Here is a 24950-nt window from a genome sequence, read left to right on the forward strand (position 1 = left end):
AGATATACGCTCTATGTGAGCTGAACCCCCCGCTAGCGGGAGAGAAGAACTGCTACAGTTAAAGATAAAGACTGATGACGTCACCCGAAGAAAGGGAACTCCGTCCTGTCCTATAGTACTGAATCAAGCCCTCCAGTGAGGAGCGCGCTCTGAGAGACTGTAGAAATCTAATGCACCGTTCTCATCCTCCCCCAGGCCGAGGAAGCACCTGAGGAACAGAACAGACATTTTGTGGACTGAATTGCCAAAGGGACCTACGTTGGGTTTCTCTTCCGACCTCCTGTATAATTTCCAGTTTGGTGAAATAAAAACCCTGTTAAACTGGTGCAATTCCCTGTCCTGTGTTGGTTCTTGGTCACAGACATTCCACAATATATATACACACTCTAAACAAAACATCTGTACATTGAACCTATAGGATAGGTAGACAATGAACCTAGCATCTATCTTCTAAATAACAATAACAACATTTAATTTAGGCACTGATATCAACGCTGATTTGCGTTGATGTCAGGCATATAGGCATGTCCATATGGGAAACTGGGCATAACACATATGGACATTATTTGCCTCATGACGGGCCAAGTTCAGATCCCTTCGCACTTACATTTTCTGAAAATTCATAAATCCGCTTTGTCAGTGCCTAATGCTCAGTGTGCAAATTCTGATTATTGGCCAACCCATTGAGGTGGAAAATTGATGCAGACAGAGTTTTCAACAAAGAAAATATAGCAGGGATTATAGCAGTCTGTGATTGGTTGGTTACGCGGAATGGGGTTAATCCACAACACATAACATCTAGAAATGAACATGAACCTGCAAACTACTGATTCCATGCTTGTAGCTATAGGGTCCCAGATGAGATCCCCTTTTTCCATTTGTTTTGACACAACAAGCATTGTGTAATCCTTTGTTTTCAATGCAGTCTGGTGTGAAATGTGCTGTGCCCCCGGCTATGTCGACTTTAACAAACTACCCCACTTCATCCATCACAGCGTTTTGTGAGGCTGCACAGCCTGACAAAAAGTGCTGCAGCCAGATATTTCTAATGGCTTAACTTCCTAGTAGTTTTATGCTATACTGTAACTCAAGTTTAAGTTCAAGTTGTTTACTGTTTCAATAGTGCCGGTATGGAAACATTGCAGGGGTCCCTCAAAAGCAAAAGCGTTGACCTAACCCTTGACTTCACCTTCAACATCAACAGGGAGTTTAAGAACGAGTTTTGTTTTCTCCAATATATTGCCTGCTTATCGCAACACACTAAATCATAACCACAGTAGACTAGAGTACACTAGATAATGACCACACTGAATCATAGCCCCTGTATCCATAGGGTATGTGTTTATTTGTAAAGGGGGGGGAACATATCAATGTATACATTTGCCACTGATCTGTTACTAGGGAATGGAAACGGGGGATGGCAGGTTAAAGGTTTCATCATGACATTAATTTTCATTATATTTATTATTTGTTTCATTTTATGACCTCAATTACACCCAAAAAACCTGAACTTTGAACATTCAGTGGATTGTCTGTAGTCTGGGGTTTTCCCTGTGTGTTCTGAAGCCTTTTAAGCTGCAATGAAAACAAAACAACAATTTACCAGCAGATGTCACTGTTGAGGGATTATGCCTGTCAATCCCAATGAAATGTAATTGAGTCTGGCTGTCTTTTAACACACACATCATTCAACTCCAGGCTGTCCAATGTCAAACCACTGATGAGATAAAAGTATGCTTCAAATTGGAACTAGGAAGACTGCAGAGTGCATAGCTACATCTGCCAACACTATGCTATTGTCAAAATATGCCTCAGGAGTAATTATGAGTATTGTAATTAAAGCCGTTAATCAGGTTTTTGGGGCACCATACTGATCATCTCTGCCAATTTTGTTTTCTGACAACCCGTTCCCCAATCATTTTTGATAAAGACAGACAGACAGACAGACAGACAGACAGACAGACAGACAGACAAGACAGACAGGACAGACAGACCCCATCCAAATCTGTTGGCACGGGTAAACATTTTATAATCCTGCTCTATGTCGATTTAGCTTCACTAGTCATGCAACATCCTTTGGATATGAGTGTCATCCTGGAGGCGAGCCAAGTCAAGTCAGATGTATTTGTACAGCCCTTAATCCCTATTGAACAAGGCTTCATGGGCCCACTAGAGCTGCCAACGAATATTCGTTTTCCGAATCCATTTCCGAATCCAAAAAATAAATGAATAACCGAATATATCAAATTAAGCTCTGAATTAAAAATAATAATAAAAAATATATTTTATTTATTATTATTATTAGTTTTCGCGAGACGGTGCCATGGGTAATCGACACGTTGTGACTTGTGAGCTTGTAGATTAGTTATATTTGCCACGCGACACGCCGACACCGGCATACATTAAAGAATAAATCATCTCTGCCTCGTACTCTTCCTAGCAGCGCAGCCTGCGTAGTGAGCACAGGGTGGGCGGGGCCGCGGGAGCCTTTTACGTTCTTTGCGCAGTGAGTGTAGGCCGCTCAGAATGGTGAAATCTTCCGTCAACAGCGTATCTAGTGATCAGAATCTGGGTCTGTGTTGTTTCGGACTGACGGGAGAATCATGAAGCGACTTTATCCTTCAGGAAATTATAAGAAGATAAATAAAATGCGTAAGGATGAAATGTGGTGCCGGGTCCGGCAGCAGCAGCAGCAGCAATGCAGTGTTCTGTTCTGTGAATTAAATTAATACTGCCTCCGTGCCTCGTTTTGATAAGGCTGTGTGGTAGGATTGCTCATTTAAGAAAAAAAAGGTTTTACTGGAGAAGGGAGAATGCATGCGTTGTGTTCCAACTCGCTTTTCAGCAGCACCAATGCGCGGAGAGAGAGTTGCGCCAGCAATGCGATCTTAAATGTTATGTCTCAGGTTGTATTGGTGTAAATATAATTATTAATAAATCCGAATGGCTCGAATTGAAATCCGAAATCCGAATGGGTCGAATTGCTCGAATCCATGTGGGTTTTTAAAACGAATATCCGAATCCAATTTTTGGACAATTACGGCAGCACTAGGGCCCACGTATACATTTCACGGCTCACATTTCACAGCTCACATACAATTGTTACTGTAGTATTTTTTATGTCGTCCACAATTGTATTATTGCAGATTGCAGGAATTAATTAATGAATGAGTAATCTTCTTGGGGCAATGCGTCTGTATTTGACCCATCTTAACCCCTTAACACTGGGCAAGCATCTGTCATTTTCATTTTATATTTTGGCTATTCAAAAATATCAGATGTACAAGCTCATAGCGCATAATTTCTTTATTTACTGTGCTGGAAATGGGTTAACTATAGAGCAGCCACAGTGCAGCGCCCACCACCCAGCGAACAACTCCAGTGTTACCAGTACTGTCTGCACCAAGGTCAAGGACAAAGGCAGGAGTAGGTGTCTTTTGCAGGGTTTATTGTAATCATGAGTCCAGGTGAATGTACTGTAGGAATACAGTACATTCAGTGGTTCTCAAACCTTTTCATGTCAAGGACCCCTTAACTGATATTTCTTTGGCAGCGTTCTTGCAAATGTAATGGATTAAGCAAGGTTTGTGTTATAGACCATTGCATGTATTAAAATGGTCCAACTTGCATGTATTAAAATGGTCCAGTACAGATTATTGATATTTTACAGAAAAATACCTGGGGTAATTTGATAAATTGATACACTTGCAGACCCAGTCAAGTCTTATATATTATTATTTACCCATAACTAATGAAGCATGCTGGACTTCTCTTTGTGTATAAATATGTTATATGTGAGAACAGTATAAGGTGGCCTTAACTTAAGGTATCCATTGTGGCTGACTATAATATTCACAAACCACAGCTCATGACCAAAAGAATGAGTCTGTCTCAAAGTAGAACCGCTGCTCCTTCACTTGGAAAGCAGCGAGATTAGATTAAACTGATTTTGATGCAATTCTGTGTCATTTTTATGGGGATCCCCTGGAACCCCCGCGAGGACCCATCATCGGGGGTCCTCGGACCCCACTTTGAGAACCGCTGGCACGCACAATAGGTGTGCGCACAAAATCTCTGCAGCATTCTCTGCTGTGGGGCCGCGCATTACTCTTGGGCCTGGATCTCATCATCCCGGCGCTAATGCACACCTCAGCTCAGAAATTACAGTCATGAACCGGATCGTTAATCATTTACCGACCAAACCAAAACACCCAAATGGGAATGGCCTTTTCCCTCCACCACAATGCAATATTCTGTTCCTAAGTTCCCCTGCACTTTTTTTGGTCTCACATTGATTATCTCCCGTGAGAACTTTCATTGTGGGGGGGGAAAAAGGGAAACATTTGCTGCCTGAAGGCAAAGAGGAGGATAAGAGGAGAGTATAGTAAAAGCCCTCGGAAGTCTCACGCAATCTTTGTAATTGGTCAAAGCTGTTTCAGCATCTATATGGACAGAGAGGAGACACGACTGCATGATTTTAAGTTCAGCCCAAGTCCATTACACTGTATGCATTTCATGTATAACTACACAGAACATTTTAGTGAACCTGTATAGGATAATTATACATGCCTCATCAATTGACTGGATTTCCCTTTTCATGAATTATAGCAACAGATAAAGGACATAGCCGTCTGCATGGTGAAAATTATTCTAACTATAGTGGCAGCACGGTTTTAAGCCCTCGTAATTTTCGCCTCATTTGATTAAATGTGAATGTTTTATGGCCAATCTGCTATTCCTCTTCAGAACATACAAAGTAACTGCTGCTCCCTCGATAGCGTCTCTTCCGCGGTAATCCCAACGAAATAATTAAAACGTGCAATTAAAACATTCAAACAAAGCTACAATACAATTAGCATTTACGCTTCCCAGTGGTGTCTATACTGTAACATGTGTGCGCGCGTGCGTGCGTCATAGTGAGGGAGTGACAGAGAGCGAGAGAAAGAGAGCACAAGCATTTGGAATGATCTTGGGACTCATGGTGTTGTAGTTCGGAAGTGCTCTGTCAAATTAATACTTAATAAACCTGTCACGTTTTAGTGCCACGTGTGGGACCAGGGAAGGGACGTGCAGAGAGTGTTAGAGGGGTGGAGGGCGGCTGCGATGTCCCGTAAGAGGGCACTTTTGGACGAAAATAGCCCATTCTGACCGGGCACCCATTTTGGTGTCAGCATCGTGTCGTGCTTTAGCTATTTAAAAATAGCAGATCTACAAGCTCATATCGCGCCACCGAGTGGCGCGATACGAGCTTGTAGGTCTGCTATTTTTGAAAAATCGAAGACACTTTTAGAATCTGATCTCAGGTCAGAATGGGTTAATAATGAAACTGTCAGGATGTAATAGACATTTTTTGAATCTGATCTCAGGTCAGAATGGAATAGGGACAATATTTTCGGGGAGCAACCCAGCACTCTTTAGCTAGTGGAGATGTGGTGTATACGACATGGATTTCGAAAAACAAATTTGTTCAGGAGACTTCGGGAAAAAAAGCTATTCTCCTGAATGCTGCCTTAATTCCGGCATGGCATGGAAAGTAGAGGAGGGCATTTGTCATTTCTTTCACCACAGTAAATGCTGCATTCGTGGACTGGAGAGGGCAGTTGTTTTACAATTTACAATTTACAATTTAGGCATTTAGCAGACGCTCTTAATCCAGAGCGACTTACATTTAGGCAAGAACAAAAGCATGGGAATACATCACATAAAAGCATTTATCATGAAACATGCGTAAGCTAAGAAGGTAACAGTGGAATATCTATATGATGAAACTATACATACACTATACATAATAAACTATACATATTCACTACTATGCTATACATATGTACTATGGCGTGCTATGACTATATACAATACAATTATAGTGCTGTCTACATAACATGCTATAAGTCTAAGTCAAATGCTATCTAAGCCAACAGAAATTCTATCTAAGGGGTTAGGGTAAGTGCTATGGGCCATGATGGAGTCTGAAAAGGTGGGTTTTCAGGCTACGGCGGAAGATTGGGAGTGATGCTGCAGTTCTGACTGCAATGGGAAGTGCATTCCACAGTTTTGGAGCCAGAAGGGAGAAGAGTTTGGGACGTGTGGAGCGTTGTCCCGGCGTTTTTAGTGAGGGTACTTCCAGTTTCCCTGCGTTGGCTGATCTGAGTGCGCGGGAGGGTTTGTAGGGTTCAATCATACTTGTAAGATATGGGGGAGCCATACCTTTGGTTGCTTTGAATGCCAGCATCAGAGTTTTGTATTCTGTGCGGGCAGCGACCGGGAGCCAGTGGAGGGAGCGGAGCAGGGGGGAGACATGTGAGAATTTTGGCTGGTTGAAGACCAAGTGAGCTGCTGCATTTTGGATCAGCTGGAGAGGCTTAAGTGCACATGCTGGTAGGCCAGTAAGGAGGGAGTTACAATAGTCGAGTTTTGACAAGACTGTTGTCTGGATTAGGAGCTGGGCTGATTCCTGGGTGAGGAACGGTCTAATTCGTCGTATGTTATAGAGTGTGAACCTACATGATCGAGTGACAGCTGTGATGTGAGCTTTGAACGAGAGCTGACTGTCCAGGACAACACCAAGATTCCTGGCTGTTGGGACAGACGTTACCAGGGCGTTGTCTACGGAAATAGTTAGCTCCTGCATAGGGCAGGACTTAGCTGGGAAGAAGACAGGTAAAAGGGCAGGGGCTGAAGTAGCAAGCAGCACATTCAGAGCTTGTGGATCTGCTACTTTTGATGCTTATGTGTGACGCTGTAGTGTGAACAAGTTATAGGGCGTTAATCTTGACTGTTTTTTTTGTCACTATCCTTGCAGTATCTTACCGTACACTCCGTATCTGAATTCTGTACTTGCCTGTGGCTATACTGAATAATCCCCCCTGCGCGATCAATAACGCGAGCGGTCTAATCCAATATAATCCAATCTAAGAAGACTTCCACGTAACAGCCAGAGCCATGCGCTTAGCATGTGAAGTATCTGAACTAAATATAGAGAGATGAGTGCTTTTCTCTCTCCATGAAGCCCATAAACAAACGTTTATGGACTTAAATACTTAGGCAAAAATATGGAGAATGAAGTTGACCGCAAACAGGCAAATGAAAGTTTCGGAGTCCAGATTTATTTTCAGAGTTCAGAAAACAGCATCAGGCCCCATGGATCCTTCAGCCTCACGGCGTCCGGACACTAACACACTGTTACAAACATTTCCAGTAGACTTTATACAGATCAGGACAAAGACATCAAAGTGGAGTGGAGAAAAACAAAATCACACCCGTGTGAAGTGAGTGGTGCAACTCCGTGTGAGGGTCCGCGGAAGTTCCACACCAACAGGAACGTGGCCAGCGTGCTGGCCTGGTTCCAGCAAGCTGGCTTGCGTCCGAAACGGTCAAGAAATGACAGAGTTAGCGTGTCAGGGTCCCCGGGGGGTCCCTGGAACATCCAGACCACCAGGAATGTGCCCAGGAGGCTGGCCCGGTTCGGGCGAGCAGCCCCGCGTCCGAAACGGTCGAGAAATGACAGAGTTACCGTGTGGGGGTCCCCAGGGGGTCCCTCTACTGCACTGTACTGTCACTGTACTGTACTGTCCTGTCACACCCGAAATCATCATATACAGTTAATATGTGCGTGTGTGTTTATGTGTGTGTTAGGTTGCGCAACAGTGAGACTTGGTGGTGTAAACCAACCATGCTATTTTCGATCCCCATTTCGAGGACAGACGGACCCAGGCAGGCAGCCATGCAGGGACAGACCGTCCCTGGCAGAGACACACATAGCTTCGTAAGGGAGTGGTTGCACCACTCAAAAAGTTATAGTAAACGGGAGAAAAGTGAACTGTAGAAATACCCATGCAGGTAAAGTAAAAGGTGACTACAAATTTGACTTAAAGTAAGTACATCATCTAAAATAAAGTAAAACATCTGTCGGGTGGAAACATAATTATGTCCAAAACCGTTACGTTTCAGGATTCCAAAAAAAAGATTGTTGCAAAAATAGCTTCTCCTCACTTCTCTCCATATCTGTATTCTGTACGTACTGTTTTATAGCGCCCCTGGCGACTGAATAATCCCCCCGCAGGATCAATAACGTTCTATCTAATCCAATCTAAGAAGACTTACACTAACAGCCAGAGCCATGCGCTTTGCCACACAGACAATAGATCTGTCGACTTGCATTATAGCTGGCCGGGGGGTGTAGGCATCTTTCCACTGTGGGCTTATAGGGCCAAGTCAAATTGCAACACATTCAAGGTCATACAGAAGGATCATGCTCAATCTAAATAAATAAACACACAAACACTCAATCCAGATACCATGGATTTCTCATTGAGCAGACGGTCGCATCTGTCCTTGAGTGATCGTCACCAGATGACACGTCGCTGACATCCCCATCAATTTCCATCTATTCACGCTCCACGTGTTACGGGAAGCCATAGTGGGCAGTGAGTGGCAGGGACTGACGGATGTATTATTATCACATTAACCTATAAAAAATCAGGAAAGCATCCGTGTCATTTAAGATATCAGGGTGGGCAACTTTGACGATGGAGAGGGCCACTATATTTCCACACTCACTCCCTAGGGCCATATATTACTGTCGTAGCAAAAATAGCCGATCTACAAGCTCAAAACGCGTCGCGCTGCGACACGTCTTGAGCTTGTAGATCGGCTATTTTTGCTATATTCGAATTGGAATCCTGAAAATTTACATTTTTATGTAATTTCAAATGCCTTTAATTATACGTGTGTTGAGCATTGAGCTACTAATTTAGACTGAAGTAATTACAGCGGGTCATGTTTGCATGTTGTGGAATTGTAAACAGCTGGAACCAATATTATATCAGTATTCTGACATTAACCTGAGGGCCACATTAAGTGAAGGTGGGGGCCGCATGTGGCCCCCGGGCCGCCAGTTGCCCACCCCTGAGCTACAGTATACACAAGTGTGTGTGTCATCTAACTATTAGACTCACCTATGCTTTTTATGGCATAGGCAGCTCCCGGCTAACCTGACGCTGCCAGATGAGGGCGGTATTGGGTAACCATGTTCCCCAACACAGCCTTCATCTGGGATCTCTCAGGGAGTTGAGCTGACAAAAATCCGTTCCGTACCGGACCAATCAGCGTGAGCTAAGGGCGGGATATGTGCGAAACCGGATGTGAAGCTATATAGACACGTCAATATGATTGGTTGTGTTTGCACGCCCACACGGTGATAGACAGATGGTCCCATCCAATCATCTACCAAGTATCTTGAAAAAAAGGAACAGCCCGTCATCGAATTTGCTTCCGCGATCCCAGATCCCAATAAGCTGTGAAACAAATGTGTGTAGCAAGCTTCTTGGATCTGGCAGCGTCAGGTTAGCTCCCGGCAGGATCCGCCGGGAGAAACTATAAGCGCAGCTGCTGGACATGAGACTAATTAATCAGAGCGACAGAGAGAGAGGAGTGTGTGTGGGTGTACGTACGTGTGTGCGTCAATTTAACAAAGGTCCAGACGATCAGAAAACAGCAGAGAGTGAGCGACGTTTGAGCTACTGTATGCTGAACTGAAGTGGACACGGCCCCAGACTTTTCTCCCTGGAAATACAAACGTCAGGGTTTCCGAGGCTACACGTATCTAACTATAAATGCACCAAATCTGTGTGTGTGTGTACGTCTGTAATCCACGTAACTCGAGAACCGTTCGCCCCACCGACTTCAAATTCGACACACGTGTTCCATACCCCCACAGGGAGTGCAGTGCCCGGTGTTGAGTCGGTCAGACCCACGAATGTCCAGAACCGCCACAAAAAGGCCTCTGCTCATGGCGTGTCACTTAGTATCAGAAAATGTGTGCAATATATATAGGCCTATATATATACAAACCTTTTAACCCATTCTGACCGGGCACCCATTTTGGTGTCAGCATCATGTTATGCTTTAGCTATTTAAAAATAGCAGATCTACAAGCTCATATCGCGCCACCGAGTGGCGCGATACGAGCTTGTAGGTCTGCTATTTTTGAAAAATCGAAGAGCGACTGACATTTTTAGAATCTGATCTCAGGTCAGAATGGGTTCATCAGACCAGTGTGTGTCCGGCGGAAACCTCGTATGAATCTGATCTCAGGTCAGAATGGGTTCAACTAAACTAAATATGTTGTATAGGTCGGCGGCCAAAACATCAGAAAACTGTCTGGATTTAGAAGATTTCATTTTTATTTATTTTATTATAATCAGCCTCAAGTCTTAATGGGCTATGGCAACAGTTCATGCGGGAAAGCCACAATAAACATGTGATGTGAGCTACTGCTGGGCTGGAGGTCATGGGGGGATGGCAGGCATATGGATGTTAAGAGCGATTGTCATTAAAAGATAACAAATTGACCGATTGTGTCGAAGGCTCATTATCATTCTGCACCTGATAGCAGCTGACAATGCTTGTCGATCAGTTTGCCATCATCACCAGAAGCCCCGAAGGACATGGAACAATTATGAGTCTCATCTCGCATCGTTAAGGTCAGTAAGCGAGAAATGGTCAGACATGTCACGCGCCGATGTCCACGCTCCTCAATCTCCGTGTCAAAACGTGGCTAACAAATAGGCCGGCCAAAAGGACGACAGGTTGTGTGAATGAATAGCCACTGCGTGAACACACATGCTGTCCCATATAGGATATTCATGAAGCTGGTCGATGTTGGGCGGAAACATCATATGTCAAAACTGTTACTATTAAAAGGCAGCAAGACAGCAAGAGAAAGCAAAACGTTACAATACGGAGATAAGAGCTTTCTGCCCGACAGCGACAATATGATGGATTCCCAGGCCCCTGGCCCCTCCGCCTATATAAATGTCACCACAGAGGTGGAGGATAGGAAAGGAATAAGTACAAACTGATACGTGTCTATACTCGCCAAGGGATTTGGAGTTCAAGAGGCCAATTGTCACCATGCACCAACAATATACGTATATTGATTTCTGCTTCCCCTGACCAAAGTACACATTGATCTAGGGGCTGATGAATCTGGATTTAAAAAAGCCCAGCTTTCTGATAAATTACAAAATTAATGAATAGTGAAATATTATAATAGGTTGTATTTTTTCTTCTTCTTCTTGTTATAGTTACTGCACCATAGTCCAAGCAGTACGTGTGCTCTAACCGAGACGCTTATTGAGATGTCTATAAGCAAATGGTTTTCATTAGCACTTTCAGTATTTTAGCCGTGACTAAATAAGCGCCCCCTCCAGAGATACTTCCGTGTCCTACTGTTTGTGACGCTTTTAGTCTGTGTCCCTCAGTCGGAGCGGTGTTTGAACCAATCTGAGACTAGAACAACCACTAAAGTCTAATTTTACCGCTTTCCTTGCAACAACAAAGCTACTGGTCTCCCAAATCTGGCTGTGACAGGCTGTCTGCCCCACACTGAATACTTATTTCATTGTGTCAACTATAAATCCTCCATTAGAGATCGTATTAGTGCAAACTAAATTCAACATACTCAACCCTGCACACATTCTAAATATGCCCCCGAAATATTGTACTGAGCAAATGGACTGTTACCACCTTCAATAATAATGATAATAATAGTCTTTATTGTCTCCCATGACTCCATCATATATCTTCTGTGTCATGGGCACTTGTACAGAACATTAATAATTCTACTTTAACCCTCAAGGTTATTGTAAAAAGATTCACGAGTTTAGATATTGCGATGGTAAAGTGCCTGCCCAGTGCCTACCACCACGGAGGCCTGGGGTTTGAATCCACCGCGGTGCGTAAGCCGGGCGGAAGGAGTAGGACGAAGGCTCTAAGTCTTCCTGGTGGGGGCTCCTCACTGTGGGTAGGATACAACAGCAGTGACAACACACAAATGTGTGTGTGTGTGTGTGTGTGTGTGTGTGTGTGTGTGTGTGTGTGTGTGTGTGTGTGTGTGTGTGTGTGAGTGTGTGTGTGTGTGTGTCATGTTATCCCAAATGACTACAATTGGGATAAAAGGAGGGTAAAAAGAAAATAAATACATACATTTTCTAGTCAAACCACACGTTGAAATAACATCCAATGGAGTCACAATGAAGTATAGCATTTCCCCTGTGACGTCCCAAGATGAACTGTACCAAGAATAGCACTTTTCCACTATATCCGTCAAATGGATCTAGTGCCAGATGGGAACATAACCTTCAATCCCAATCCAATAAAGTGAGGAACAGAGCACAGAAGGAGAGGACATTCTTCTTATGAAGGGGAAAGGACATTTTATTATTGCTACAATTTCAGGTTGGATTTGACACTTTTTACTGCTCCTAATTAAAGCTTGAGACTGTGTCAAGACTGTGTCCTTAATTTTAATTAATCCAATTAAAAATAATGAAACTTTATTGGTAGAGAATGTCTCTGCATACGACACATCCTAACCATTAGGTGGTTTTTGGTACAATCATTTTTTTACTCAGGTAAAAGTAGAAATACCACAATTTAGAAATAAAAAAGCAATATTAAAAAAGTCCTGTATTCAAAATTTTACTTCAGTAAAAGTACATGTTTTGGCATGACAATATCGTCTCTGTCGGGTGGAAACGTGATATGTCCAAAACTAACTTTTCAGGATTAAAATGTAAAAAAACAAAATAAATAGCAAAGCTATACAAGCTCAAAACATGCTTGCTTGCAGGTCTGCTATTTTTTATGATTTTAGTCAAATCAAGTACTGTAGGGCATGTATTATAATAACTAGTCCTTACCCGTTGTGAGATATTTCCCCCCCCTTGTGGCCGTGAAGGGTACTGCGCCCGGGTGCGTTTGTAATTGACTAATAAATTAATTAATAATCAATAATGTGTCAAATCGTTACGCCCTCCATATTCATATGGTCAATGCCTGTGTGAAAAGTGGGAGTGATTGGTGCAGGCAGTAAGGAGTTACGGCTCTGTTTCTGACAGACACACGGACACACACACAGACACACACTCAGACATTCGGTTAATTATAGTATGATGATCTAAATTCACAGAGTAACTGGTCTGTCTGAGGACCCCCTCGAAAGGGGTTTATCCTCCAATCAAATGTTGGAATAACATTTGATTGACATAGCTGTCATTAACATAACATTAACATAGCCGTCAAATAATTCTGGTTGGAATAAAAAGTACCTTTGCCTCTGAGATGTAGTGGGGTAGAATTTCTAAGTATCAAAACATTTTAACACTCAAGTATAGTGAATTTCATGTACCTCGCAATTGTACTCGAGTACAGTACAGTACTTGAGTAGTAGTTAGTTTCCACCACTGTTATTATGAGCAGTGGGCCGCCACCTGGGGGCTCCCAGGCAGCAATTAGGGGCTCCGTTTCTGACTTGCTCAGAGACACATGTCAACATGAAACCAGGTAAGGAGGAGGAACCATAGATCTTCCGGTTCTCCCAGATGGCTGATCCATACCTCCTGAGCCACTCCCAGATTATATGGGTCGGATAACTCACAAATAGATTGTGACCAATAACAGCTTTTATTTATAAAATGTAAATAGAAGTGTGAGAATAATATATTTAATCTTGGCCTCAGGCTCAGCAGATTAGCAGACAACCATTTAACCATAGAACACTATAACGCTTAACCCATTTTGACCTGAGATCAGATTCTAAAAATGTCTTCTACATCCTGACAGTTTTCTGAAAAAGCAATGTTTCTGTCAGTCGTTCTTCGATTTTTCAAAAATAGCAGACCTACAAGCTCGTAGCTATGAGCTTGTAGATCTGCTATTTTTCAATAGCTAAAGCATAACATAATGCTAACACCAAAAGGGGTTCCCGCCCAGAATGGGGTTAATTATGTCACAGCATCACTAACTGTTATTTTGACGTTTGAGAGGATCAGCTCTGCTGTGCCAGACCTTTATACCTAAAAGGCTTTGAATTTGATTTTGAGAAAATATATAGGAGGTACTGTAGGTATTCCAATGTGTCCATGGCACGGAAGAATCTTCGTGAGAGGAGCATTAGGGGGCAGTCAATGGTGTAAAAACTAATGGATGAGAATATGTGTGATGGAAAAAAATCCATTCAAAACTAAGAAATAGGTCTAGCTACAAATGGAGGGAGTTGGCATGTAATGGACGAACTGCACTCACAACTCACGTTGTGCTCTTTTAGGTTGATGTGCCACTTAAAATGTATACAATGCAACTTTTGTTTCTGAAGAAAATGGAAACATCGTTACCCTTAGGATTTGTACTATTATGTATGGCTCAGTGGCCTTGTGGTTAGAGTGTCCGCCCTGAGACTGGGAGGTCGGGCGTTCAATCCCCGGCCGGGTCATACCAAAGACTCTAAAAATGGGACCCAATGCCTCCCTGCTTGACACTCAGCATCAAGGGTTGGATTGGGGTGTAAGTCCCTGCGACATACTAGCGTCATGTCCAGGGGGTGTACTTGTACATCAAGCTGCTTCACGCTACAGAAACAGGAGATAGGCTCCTGCCCTATGGGCCTCATGGCTCGGCAAGGCTACTTTATTATGTATAGGGGAGACATTGAATTTCATCCTGACATGACATTTGCCAAGGCACCAATGCAGGACTGCCAGTCAAGGAGAAGACTGAGCACGTCCCCGCCAGACTGTAAGGCGCTTTTCCTCACCGAAATGACACATAATTGACGATGCCCCCATCTGTGACGCACACAGAACTGCCTCTCACATGAGCGGACCGCATAAAATAACGCCCCAAACCCCAGACCAGATGGCACTGTGGCGTCATTGTTAAGCATTAGCCTTTCAATCCCAGATCGAATCCTTCTCATCACGATGTTTATTAAGGTTAGGTTTAAGCATAGTTTTTTGCCACCTGGCCCACTTCCAACAATTTTAGAAAACTATTAGGAATTAACCACTTGAACCCACTTAAAAAAATATACTGAAAATATGTACAAGCTTAAAGTGCCACACTCTATTTTCTGAATATTTCTGATTTATTTTTAAATATGTTTTTGGATATGTTCTAAATTCCAATACAGCAATGCATTGATATTAAAAGGAAAATGTACGTCATAGTTTAGTTTGTACCTAAATGCACTTTAATCGAGTACACTTTGTCCATCACTGCACGTGAAGTTTTATTTTTTTAACGTTTTTTTCCCAACGTTGAATGTGAACCTGATGATGAGCTTCACAGCAGTAGTAGTAGTAGCCCCATATGTGCCCTCTCCCTACGCTCATTCTGTAGCTCCGAGATGAGGTCACACACTGGGCCCCTCCCACCGCGTTTCAGAAACGGCACAAGTTTCCGCAATACACGTTTCTTATCCTTACCCCACAATGAATCCAAAACGTGTAGGGCTTTGGGTTTATGGAATGGGGAATGGGTTTACTAATTCAACCTTAACATCGGCCAAGAAAATCCAACTAGCCATTTGAACCGAGCCTTTATGTCCCGTATTTTGTCAGTCGCTTCCATGTTTATCAAGGAAGTTGAAAAGCTTTAGCGCCTCCCCGGCGCCTCCCCTGGTCGAAAATTTCCAACTGACTTCAGTTCACTCGACGCGCACACGCACACTTCCTTGATAAGCGACTGACAAAATACGTGACGTAAAGGCTCGGTTCAAATCTCTAGTTGGATTTTCTTGGCCGATGTGAAGGTTGAATTAGTGTAAACCCATTCTGGCCCTACACGTTTTGGATTCATTGTGGGGTAAGGATAAGAAACGTGTATTGCGGAAACTTCTGAAACGCGGTGGGAGGGGCCCAGTGGGTGACCTCATCTCGGAGCTACAGAATGAGCGTAGGGAGAGGGCACATATGGGGCTATAGTAGTAGTAGCAGTTGCAATTGATCTCAAATCACTCTTTGCAAGCCAAGAATCTGTGCCTGGAGGGAGCCACTATCTGCTTAGAGCCCTAGACCTGATAAATAGGGAAAACGTGGCATTTATGAGTAATTGTGGAAGAGATGAGAGAGAAATGGATCGCCTATAGGGACAAACGCGACAGCCGTGGACCATGCAACCACCCGTGTTCATTGCACATGATACAGTAAAGCCATGGGAAGAAAGTGTATCTATTAAACTCAAGTTTCCCAGAGGGTAAAGGCTCATTTCAACTCGATGGCCGCTTGAAATGTGGGATTAGACCCATCACGTCGTACATTAGGTGGAAACGTGAGGTTATTACTCAAGTGGAAGGTAACGACGCAGAGGTTGGTGATGATGGGAAAGAGAGCCAGTGGCAATTAAGTGAGATCACTGAGAGTCAAAGCACCAACCAGGGCTCTTTCTTTCTTCTCGGCTAGAAGTTCAAGATACAAATCGTTATGCAAGTCTTTAGGTAGGGTGAGGGATAGTCTTTACTTTTGTTAAAATAAGTGTTAAATACTAAATAGCTCTATATTCGGCTCATTGCTATAGAGCTTATATACGGTTTGTTCTGTAACAGTCTCAGGACGGGGGCGCCTAACTTTGTAAACAGTACCTGGAGCAAAGTGCACATGCATGTGATTGATTGATCGATTGATTGATAAATTTATTCATTAATTTCTTGTTTGCCGTCAAAATAATGACGTGTTATATGTTCCATATCCAATATGCAACAACAACAGAAGGCACTACTGTTTGTTTGCATTGGCCATAGTCTTTTACATTATGTTTGTGTGCATTCGGTGCTAAAATGAGTACCGTACTTGAAGATCGCTTAAAAAGAATTAACATGCCCACTGTAAACCCCTAAGGGATTAAGGCCCTGCACCATACTAGCGTCATGAAACAGGAGATGGCTCGGCAAGGCTTATGCGTGTGCGTTTCCCCCTGAAATGATGCCTCTGAACAATATCAACCTGATTCATATGTTCTGAAGTAAAATATCACTAGAGATGATATAAATGCCATATCTGTATCAGACTCAAAATAATCTATTTTGAGTATTTTCACCAATATTGATGACACAATAATAATGTGACCGTCAATGGCTTTGTACTTGCAGACCTGCCAGTCTGCCTGTCTCTGTCTCTTTAAGAGCATCACCCGTTAGTGGGGACGGGGGCCTTACCATCTACTTTCACCAGCAAAACTAAAATAAAAAAATTCAGCAATCACTTCAATATAAATATAACATAATAATGTAATGTATCGGTATCGGACGATATTATGACCCTGCAAATAATCTGACATTCGATATCGGTCATACTTTCAATATCGTGCGTCATCTCTATACTATTCACGTCAGTGGAATAAAATGTGTGAAAGACCGACCTGTCCGAACAGCTCGGGCAGCCCCAGCACCTGTCCAGTGAACACCCCCAAGCAGATGAGGATGGAGTTGAACTGGCCTATGGAGCCCCTGATGTGTCGGGGGGAGATCTCTCCCAGGTACATGGGCAGGGCGCTGAGGGCTATACCTGCAGGACAGGACATCAACACAAAGAAGCTGAACGTTAAGCCATTGTACTTACACTTACTACCTTACTTTTTACTTACTTACTTACTTACTTACCCCATTCTGACCTGAGATCAGATTCATACGAGGTTTCCGCCGGACACACACTGGTCTGATGAACCCATTCTGACCTGAGATCAGATTCTAAAAATGTCAGTCGCTCTTCGATTTTTCAAAAATAGCAGACCTACAAGCTCGTATCGCGCCACTCGGTGGCGCGATATGAGCTTGTAGATCTGATATTTTTAAATAGCTAAAGCATAACATGATGCTGACACCAAAATGGGTGCCTGGTCAGAATGGGTTAAATCAATCAATCAGATCAATCAGATTTCATTGTCACTTCCACACTATACACTGGGCATACAGGGGAGCAAAATACCGTTCTCCACAACTCATGCGATGCTTCACATTTAAAAACAATAGACACATTAAAAAGAGACAAAGCCTTGTAAAAACATTAAAAAGTAAGGAGAGTATAGACAACATTAGCAGGAGAAAGTGCTGATGCATTCAAAGTGCAATATAGATAAAGTGCCATCTATTCATCTCTCAGGATGTTGGCCTATTCAAGTGACCTGATGGTTTGGGGGAAGAAACTGTTGGACAGCCTGCTGGTGCTTCCTCCTAGACCGACCACCACGGAGGTTGATCCCTACGTGATTTGAAGCATACCTTTACTGCATGAAAAGTCAAACGACTGACATACTATACTATACAAATACGCCAAATTGTCTAATATAAGAGACAACTTTTTTAATAGACGATCACAATATTTATCTGTGGAACCGAGTCAAACTAAATGTAATGCCTCAACTCCTACATTCCAAGTCCTTATCAGGGTGGGGGCCCACCCAGTTCAAATATAATCATATTATGATTATATTGGGGGGGGTCACAGCCTGAAAAGGTTGAGAACCACTGCCAATAGAGCATAGCAGTGGTGGTCATTTTGTCGTTATACAGGCAGAAAGCCCATAAATCTTTTCACATACCGGTAGACATTTCCAAAACATATTTATATAAATTATGTTAAGCCTGGAACCAGCCTGGTGAATCATGACCATAAAACATTTTATTATGTGTTATTAAATTAAATGGTATAATTAAGATTTAATTAAATATTCAAAAATAAATCTTTACACAGAATCATGTTTTATGGAAATTATTCACCTGGGTGGCTTGTTCGGTTGTTCCAGGCTTAAAATAATTAATATAAACTAGAATTGTTATTATCCATACCCGTTTAGGTACCTGTCGCAGCGCAGAATGGCACACCTTCCAGCCAATCACAACGGCTAATCACGGCACCAATATGGTAATTTTGCCTTCACTATTAAAAGTATTAGTTAGAACCAATCAGAGCGTAGAATGGCAGACCTTCCAGCAAATCACAACTAGCCCTCAATCACAACGGCCTCTCCCAGTACTTAGTTTAGACAGTTTTTGGTTTAGACTAGTCATTGGTTAGACAACAACAACCTATCTCAAACCCTCACCCTAACCCTAACCTCCCACAGCACACCTAAACCTAACCTTAACCCATGTCTAACCAATGACTAGTCTAAACTAAGTATGCACTCCCCTCTGCCTTTATTCTGCCATCCTAAATTTCGGCGCCTCTCCCTCTATGCTGTTGTCCTCAATTTTGCGGTCACTACTAAAACTTACCATTCAATCACAACAGCACAACGAATAACTCTTCCTACTTCCGGGCTGCTTCCCTAGCTACTTCCTTCACAGGTGTTACCACTGATACTAATGAAGGCTCAAATTCATTCCAAAATGGCCTGTGTGCACAATACATAGCCCATTGATCTCAATGTGGGTATACAACTACACTCTTCCGGGTTTTTAAACAGCTGGTGGATGGAAATCATGCTTGCACGTGGCTTCAACTTGTTTTAGATGATCGGATTTTAAAGTCGTGATGAAATGCCTATTTTAAATTTGAAGTTTCAGTCTGAAACGTCATCTCAACCTGGGTCTCAACCAATAAGAAGGTCCCATCCTGTCCCAGACTACAGAAAGCTGAACTCTCACTCACTATGCCTGCTGTGTGTAGCAGAGGGTGTTTGTTTACCCTGTCCGCAAGGGAGAGAGAGAGATATATAATATTTTAGCGTGCCGATTAGACGTTTAAAATGAGTAATATGCAGTGTCTGACTGTCATCTTGAGTTGGATAAATAATAACATAGCAGCCCAAGAGTGTCTCCCTACTGTAATAAAACTCTGGTGTGAGCGTAGGTGATTGAAATCAATATAAATTTGTATTCATAAGGGTGTCATCACGCAGTACGTTTGCGCCTACAGGAAGTTATTAAAATTCGAATTATAACAGTGGCAGATTAATTCATTTGGAGGCCCGAGGCGAACCCTACGAGGCCCCCGGCTGTGCCTTATGCGTATAAGGTAAAGGCATGAGGTGGGAGATTTTGTTATTTAAGTCAGTGGTTCTCAAAGTGAGGTCTGGGGACCCCCAGGGGTCTTTCAGGGGGTTCCAGGGGGTCCCCAGCAAAATGTGTTAATAATTTATTATCAAAAGGCTTTTTTGGAGCGGGAACTCTGGGGTTAAATACAAATTGTGTTGTTGTTGTTTTGTATTTGACCCAAATGTGATTTGAAAATGTTAAGAAACTTTGATAAACAGCTCCAAAACCGAAGCCATCCTAGTTGGCAATTTTGTGTACTCAGATCTCAAAACAGATGATGCATTAACTATCCATACTGTATGTCTATTTCTACAGAGAAATGTATCAACTCGTACACAACTTGCGGTATACTACTTGATAGGGAATGGAGAGTCATCTCACTAAGGAAAGCCCTCAAATTCCCAAACATGGAAATAATAACAAGAAACAAATCAACTGTATTTATATGATGGAATGCATCATGGTGCAAATATGACAGTAAAATATGCCTTTTAAACAAAAGGTATGTAGATTAATAGGCCTACCTATAGACTATGACATGTCATGTGCTATTTTTGACTTTTTCTGCTTATCTGAACAATCGAAAACCGAAAACGGTCACAAAATACAGGAGATCAATAGTGCTGCCCTTTCCGTCCTTTCTATGGTGGCCATCTAGTACGTGACAGCCGGATAAATGGCAGATCAATAATGCTCCATTACCATAACGCTGAGCAAATCAAGAGTGACTGATTTAGCGTTAGTACATTCTGGTATATCTGCCCCGTCCATCACTAATCCTTCTGCCCACCTTCACATCACTAATAATTAATCATCCCTTTGTCAAATTGTGACAGATTTCCTTTTCACTGTCCTTAAAAATGAATCCCTGCTCTCGTCTGCCACCACATGGTGTTTTTCACTTGTTAGTGAAGCTGTAGTGTCAGTTTCAGTATACCAAACTATATTCTGTATGAGAAAGGTTTCCGGGCCCTCTCTGGTCTAAAATGCAGGGCTCAAATTGCATCAGGGGGGGTTGTGTCGACGGCGGTTTTGCTCGTTAGACGGCACCGTATCCGGGTGCAAAGCCAGGTGCGTGGCGCTAAGGGGTTATAGTGAGCCTCTGAATTAGTCATGGGTGTGTTTTGGGTGTTGCGTTATTTAAACCAGTGTGTCTTCTCCCATTCCCTTTAACCCATTCTGAACGGGCACCCATTTTGGTGTCGTTATCATGTTATGCTTTACCTATTTAAAAATAGCAGATCTACAAGCTCATATCGCGCCACCGAGTGGCGCGATACGAGCTTGTAGGTCTGCTATTTCTTTTAAATCGAAGAGCGACTGACATTTCTAGAATCTGATCTCAGGTCAGAATGGGTTCATCAGACCAGTGTGTGTCCAGTGGAAACCTCGTATATGAATCTGATCTCAGGTCAGAATGGGTTAAACTATATGCACGTTGGTCTTTCCATGACGGATTGGAGGACAAGTGAATGTTTGGGACCATCCAGCAGCAATCACATCTGAGATATCTAGGCCTGGGCCATGGCTCAGTGGTCCAGGCACCTTGGCTGGTAATCCAGTCTGGCAGTGTGCCGCGGGTTCGACTCCCGATCCTGACGGCCTTTACTGCATGTCTTCCCCCCCGCCCCCCCCCATCTCTCTCCCCCATTTCCTGTCAGCCTACTGTCTGTCCCTCCATAAAATAAAGGCGAAAGCCAAAAAGAAAAAAAAACATATAATTTATCTGTGATATCTAGACCTATCAACTTGATAATCACTCGCTCATCCTCAGCACATTTTGGGCAAGCTGTGGCTATGGCTGTTTTTAGCCCAAGGAATGTATTTTGTGCAAAACTAATGCTTGGAATGGATTTAGAATCATGAAACCCCCCCTAGTTTGACATGTTACATACTACTTAAAGCAAAATAAGTGTTTGACATTTTTGCCTGCCATAGGATGTTAATGATAGGGTCACAAGAAACCCATATAAAAAATGCCCAATATCAACAGCCGGTCAGCAAGTGGATTCATGAATATAATGTATATAGACAATATTTTAGGCCAATAAAAAATACTATATACCAAATTTCCCACCTGTCCACCTCGACTGCCGGACTATTATATCTTTGCATGTCCAACCGACAGCTGTGTCATTCAAAGCAACCAAAGGTATGCCACCGCCATATCTTGCTAATCTGATCGCACGCTACAAACCCTCCCGAGTGCTCAGATCAGCCGAAGCAGGGAAGCTGGAAGTATCTTCGCTAAAAACGCCGGGACAATTAACGCTCCACACGTCCCAAACCCTTCTCCCTTCGGGCTCCAACACTATTGCACTTCCCATTGCAATCAGAACTGCAGTTTAACTCCCAATCTTCCCCCGCAGTCTGAAAAACGCACCTCTTAGCCCATAGTCATAGAACTTGCCGTAGTACTTGTCCTAGCCTCAACCTCCTACAGGCGTATGCATATAGGCTCAACTTATGTAACTTAAATAGCACTTTACCTAGACACGTAGTTTCCTTAGTTAGATATTCATTCCATTCCAAGCTTACGTATGATTCATAATGACTATTTATTATGTTTTGATGTATTACAATGTTTTTTGTTCTTGCTTACTGTAAATCGCTCTGGATTAAGAGTGTCTGCTAAATGCCAAAATTGTAAATTGTGTCAACTTCACAGTATGAATTTCAAAACGCCATGTTCACTCTGATGTAGGTTGCTTTTAAACCACTTATTACAACGTGATGGATGGCTTTGTGTCAGGAGGATCGAGCCCAGAAGACCTGTTAATGCGTTGAGAGTTGTGCTGTCTAAATAGTAAGCCGCGCTGTCACTGCGCAAGAAGATAAGACCACCTCGGAGCTGGTCCAAGTCTCTGTGCGTTGGATAGCAGTGCACTCTGATTGCATTTTATTTAAGACCAACGGATGCTAAATAGGCACATTATAATTTGTTATCAACCAGTGTGTGCCGCTTTGCAACAGGCAGAAGATAGCCCTGAGAGTCACTAAGAGTCACTTAGAGTCCTAGTGAGTCCTCAGAGTTACTACAAATGTTTGCATAATATAATAATAATAATAAGCTTTATTTATATAGCACCTTTCATACAGGGTTGCAGTTCAAAGTGCTTCACAGGCAGGACATACATCAAGTGCTTTACAGATAGGTCATATAGGTTACGTCACACATAATACAAGACAAGACAGTGAATGTGCATGACGTCAGACGTTGAGATAAAAATAGGCATGAGAAGGTCCAGCATTTAAGATATTTGTTAAAAGAAAAAATAATAATATATATATATATATATAGAATAATAATAAAATACATGATGGGAAGCCTCAATAAAGTGCTACGGCAGGGTGGAGAAGGCTAATCTGAAGAGGTGTGTTTTTAGTTTGTGTTTGAATATGTTGGTGGAGTTGGCCTCTCTGATTTCCTGAGGAATTGTATTCCATAATTTTGGTGCGTAAAACGAGAATGCTGCCTCTCCTATTTTCTTTTGTGGTTTATTTTTTCCTTTTGTGGTTAGTAAACCTGCTGTTGAGGATCTTAGTGTTCTAGATGGAGTGTATGATGGTAAGAAATCTGTTATGTATGCAGGGCCTTGGCTGTTGAGTGTTTTGTAAACTATAAGTAGTACCTTAAAATCTATTCTATGGGAGACTGGAAGCCAGTGGAGGGTGTGTAATACTGGTGTGATGTGTTCTCTTTTCTTTGTTTTTGTTAGTAATCTAGCAGCAGAGTTTTGTATGAGTTGTAGTCTGTTTATGGCCATTTTTGGTAATCCTGTGAATAGAGCGTTGCAGTAATCTAGGCGGCTGGTGACAAAAGCGTGGATGAGTTTTTCGGCATCTGATTGTGTTAGGAAGGGTCGTATCTTGGCTATATTTCTGAGATGAAAAAATGCAATTTTTGTTATTTTGTTGATGTGGGATGTGAAGTTGAGGTCTGAATCTATTATTACTCCTAGGCTGGTTACTTGGGGTTTAACCCACGCGGCTAGTTGTCCTAGAGAGTTCATCACCTGATCTCTTTTTAGCTTAGGGCCTACCAGTAGCACCTCTGTTTTATTTTCGTTTAGTTTTAATAGGTTTGCGCTCATCCAGTCGGTTATATCCCTGAGGCAGGCGGTGAGGTGGTTTACTGCATCTGTGTTGTGAGGTTCTATGGAAATGTATAATTGTGTGTCATCTGCGTATGAGTGATAATTGACGTTGTGCTTTCTAATGATGTCTCCTAGAGGGAGCATGTAGAGAGAGAACAATAGGGGAGCAAGGTTACTCCCTTGAGCTACACCAAAGGGGACAGCATGTTTGCCAGATACACTGTCTCCCAGGCGAACACAGAATTGTCTCCCTGTGATGTAGGTTCGTATCCAGTTTAGGACTTTCTCATTTAGACCAACAATATGTTGAAGACGGTGGAGTAAAATATTGTGGTCTACCAGGTCAAATGCCGCGCTTAAATCCAGGAGGACTAGCACCGACACCTTCCCAGCATCCATGTTGACCCTGAGGTCACTGACTATTTTTGTCAGTGCTGTTTCTGTGCTGTGGTTTGCCCTAAATCCGGATTGAAGAGGGTCTAGGATATTGTTATCTGTGATAAATTGATTTAATTGTAGAAATACTGTTTTTTCAAGGATTTTGCTCAGGAATGGGAGGTTTGATATGGGTCTGTAGTTCTCTAAGTTGTTGCTATCCAAGTTGGGCTTTTTCAGTAATGGTTTTATGATGGCTGTTTTGAGTACCTCTGCACAGACTCCTGTTGCTAGGGATGTGTTTATTATCTGCAGGACTATGGATGAGATACTGTTAAAAACATTCTTAAAAAGAGTGGCAGGGATTGGGTCAAAAATGTATGATGATGGTTTGATTTTGCTAACTATCTTGTTGAGTTCCTCTATTGATATGCTGTTAAAATTGCTCATGGTGTTATGTCTGACTGTCTGTGTGCTGGAGTGATCCCTAATTGATGACGCTATATTGTTCCTTATGGATGTTATTTTATTGCTAAAAAAAAGTGCAAACTCTTCACATTTCTGTGGGGAGGATGACGGTTCTGAGGTGGGGCGGGGGTTAAGTAGGTTGTCTATGGTGTTAAAAAGAACCCTAGAATTATTTTTATTGTCTGAAATGATCTTTGAGA

At 42.5% G+C, this 24950-nt stretch overlaps 1 protein-coding gene across 1 annotated transcript in view; it reads right to left on the bottom strand.

Moving 5' to 3' along the window:
- slc2a9l2 (solute carrier family 2 member 9, like 2) overlaps positions 1-24950 on the bottom strand; it is a 214672-nt gene that overhangs the window by 148369 nt on the left and 41353 nt on the right. The window contains exon 7 of the mRNA XM_083770450.1: positions 17194-17339. Coding sequence (XP_083626576.1) covers positions 17194-17339 — 146 coding nt within the window. The remainder of the gene's footprint in view (positions 1-17193; positions 17340-24950) is intronic.

The sequence above is a fragment of the Protomyctophum parallelum genome (genome assembly GCF_964188405.1).
Source record: "Protomyctophum parallelum genome assembly, chromosome: 8".
NCBI classification, from domain to species: domain Eukaryota; kingdom Metazoa; phylum Chordata; class Actinopteri; order Myctophiformes; family Myctophidae; genus Protomyctophum; species Protomyctophum parallelum.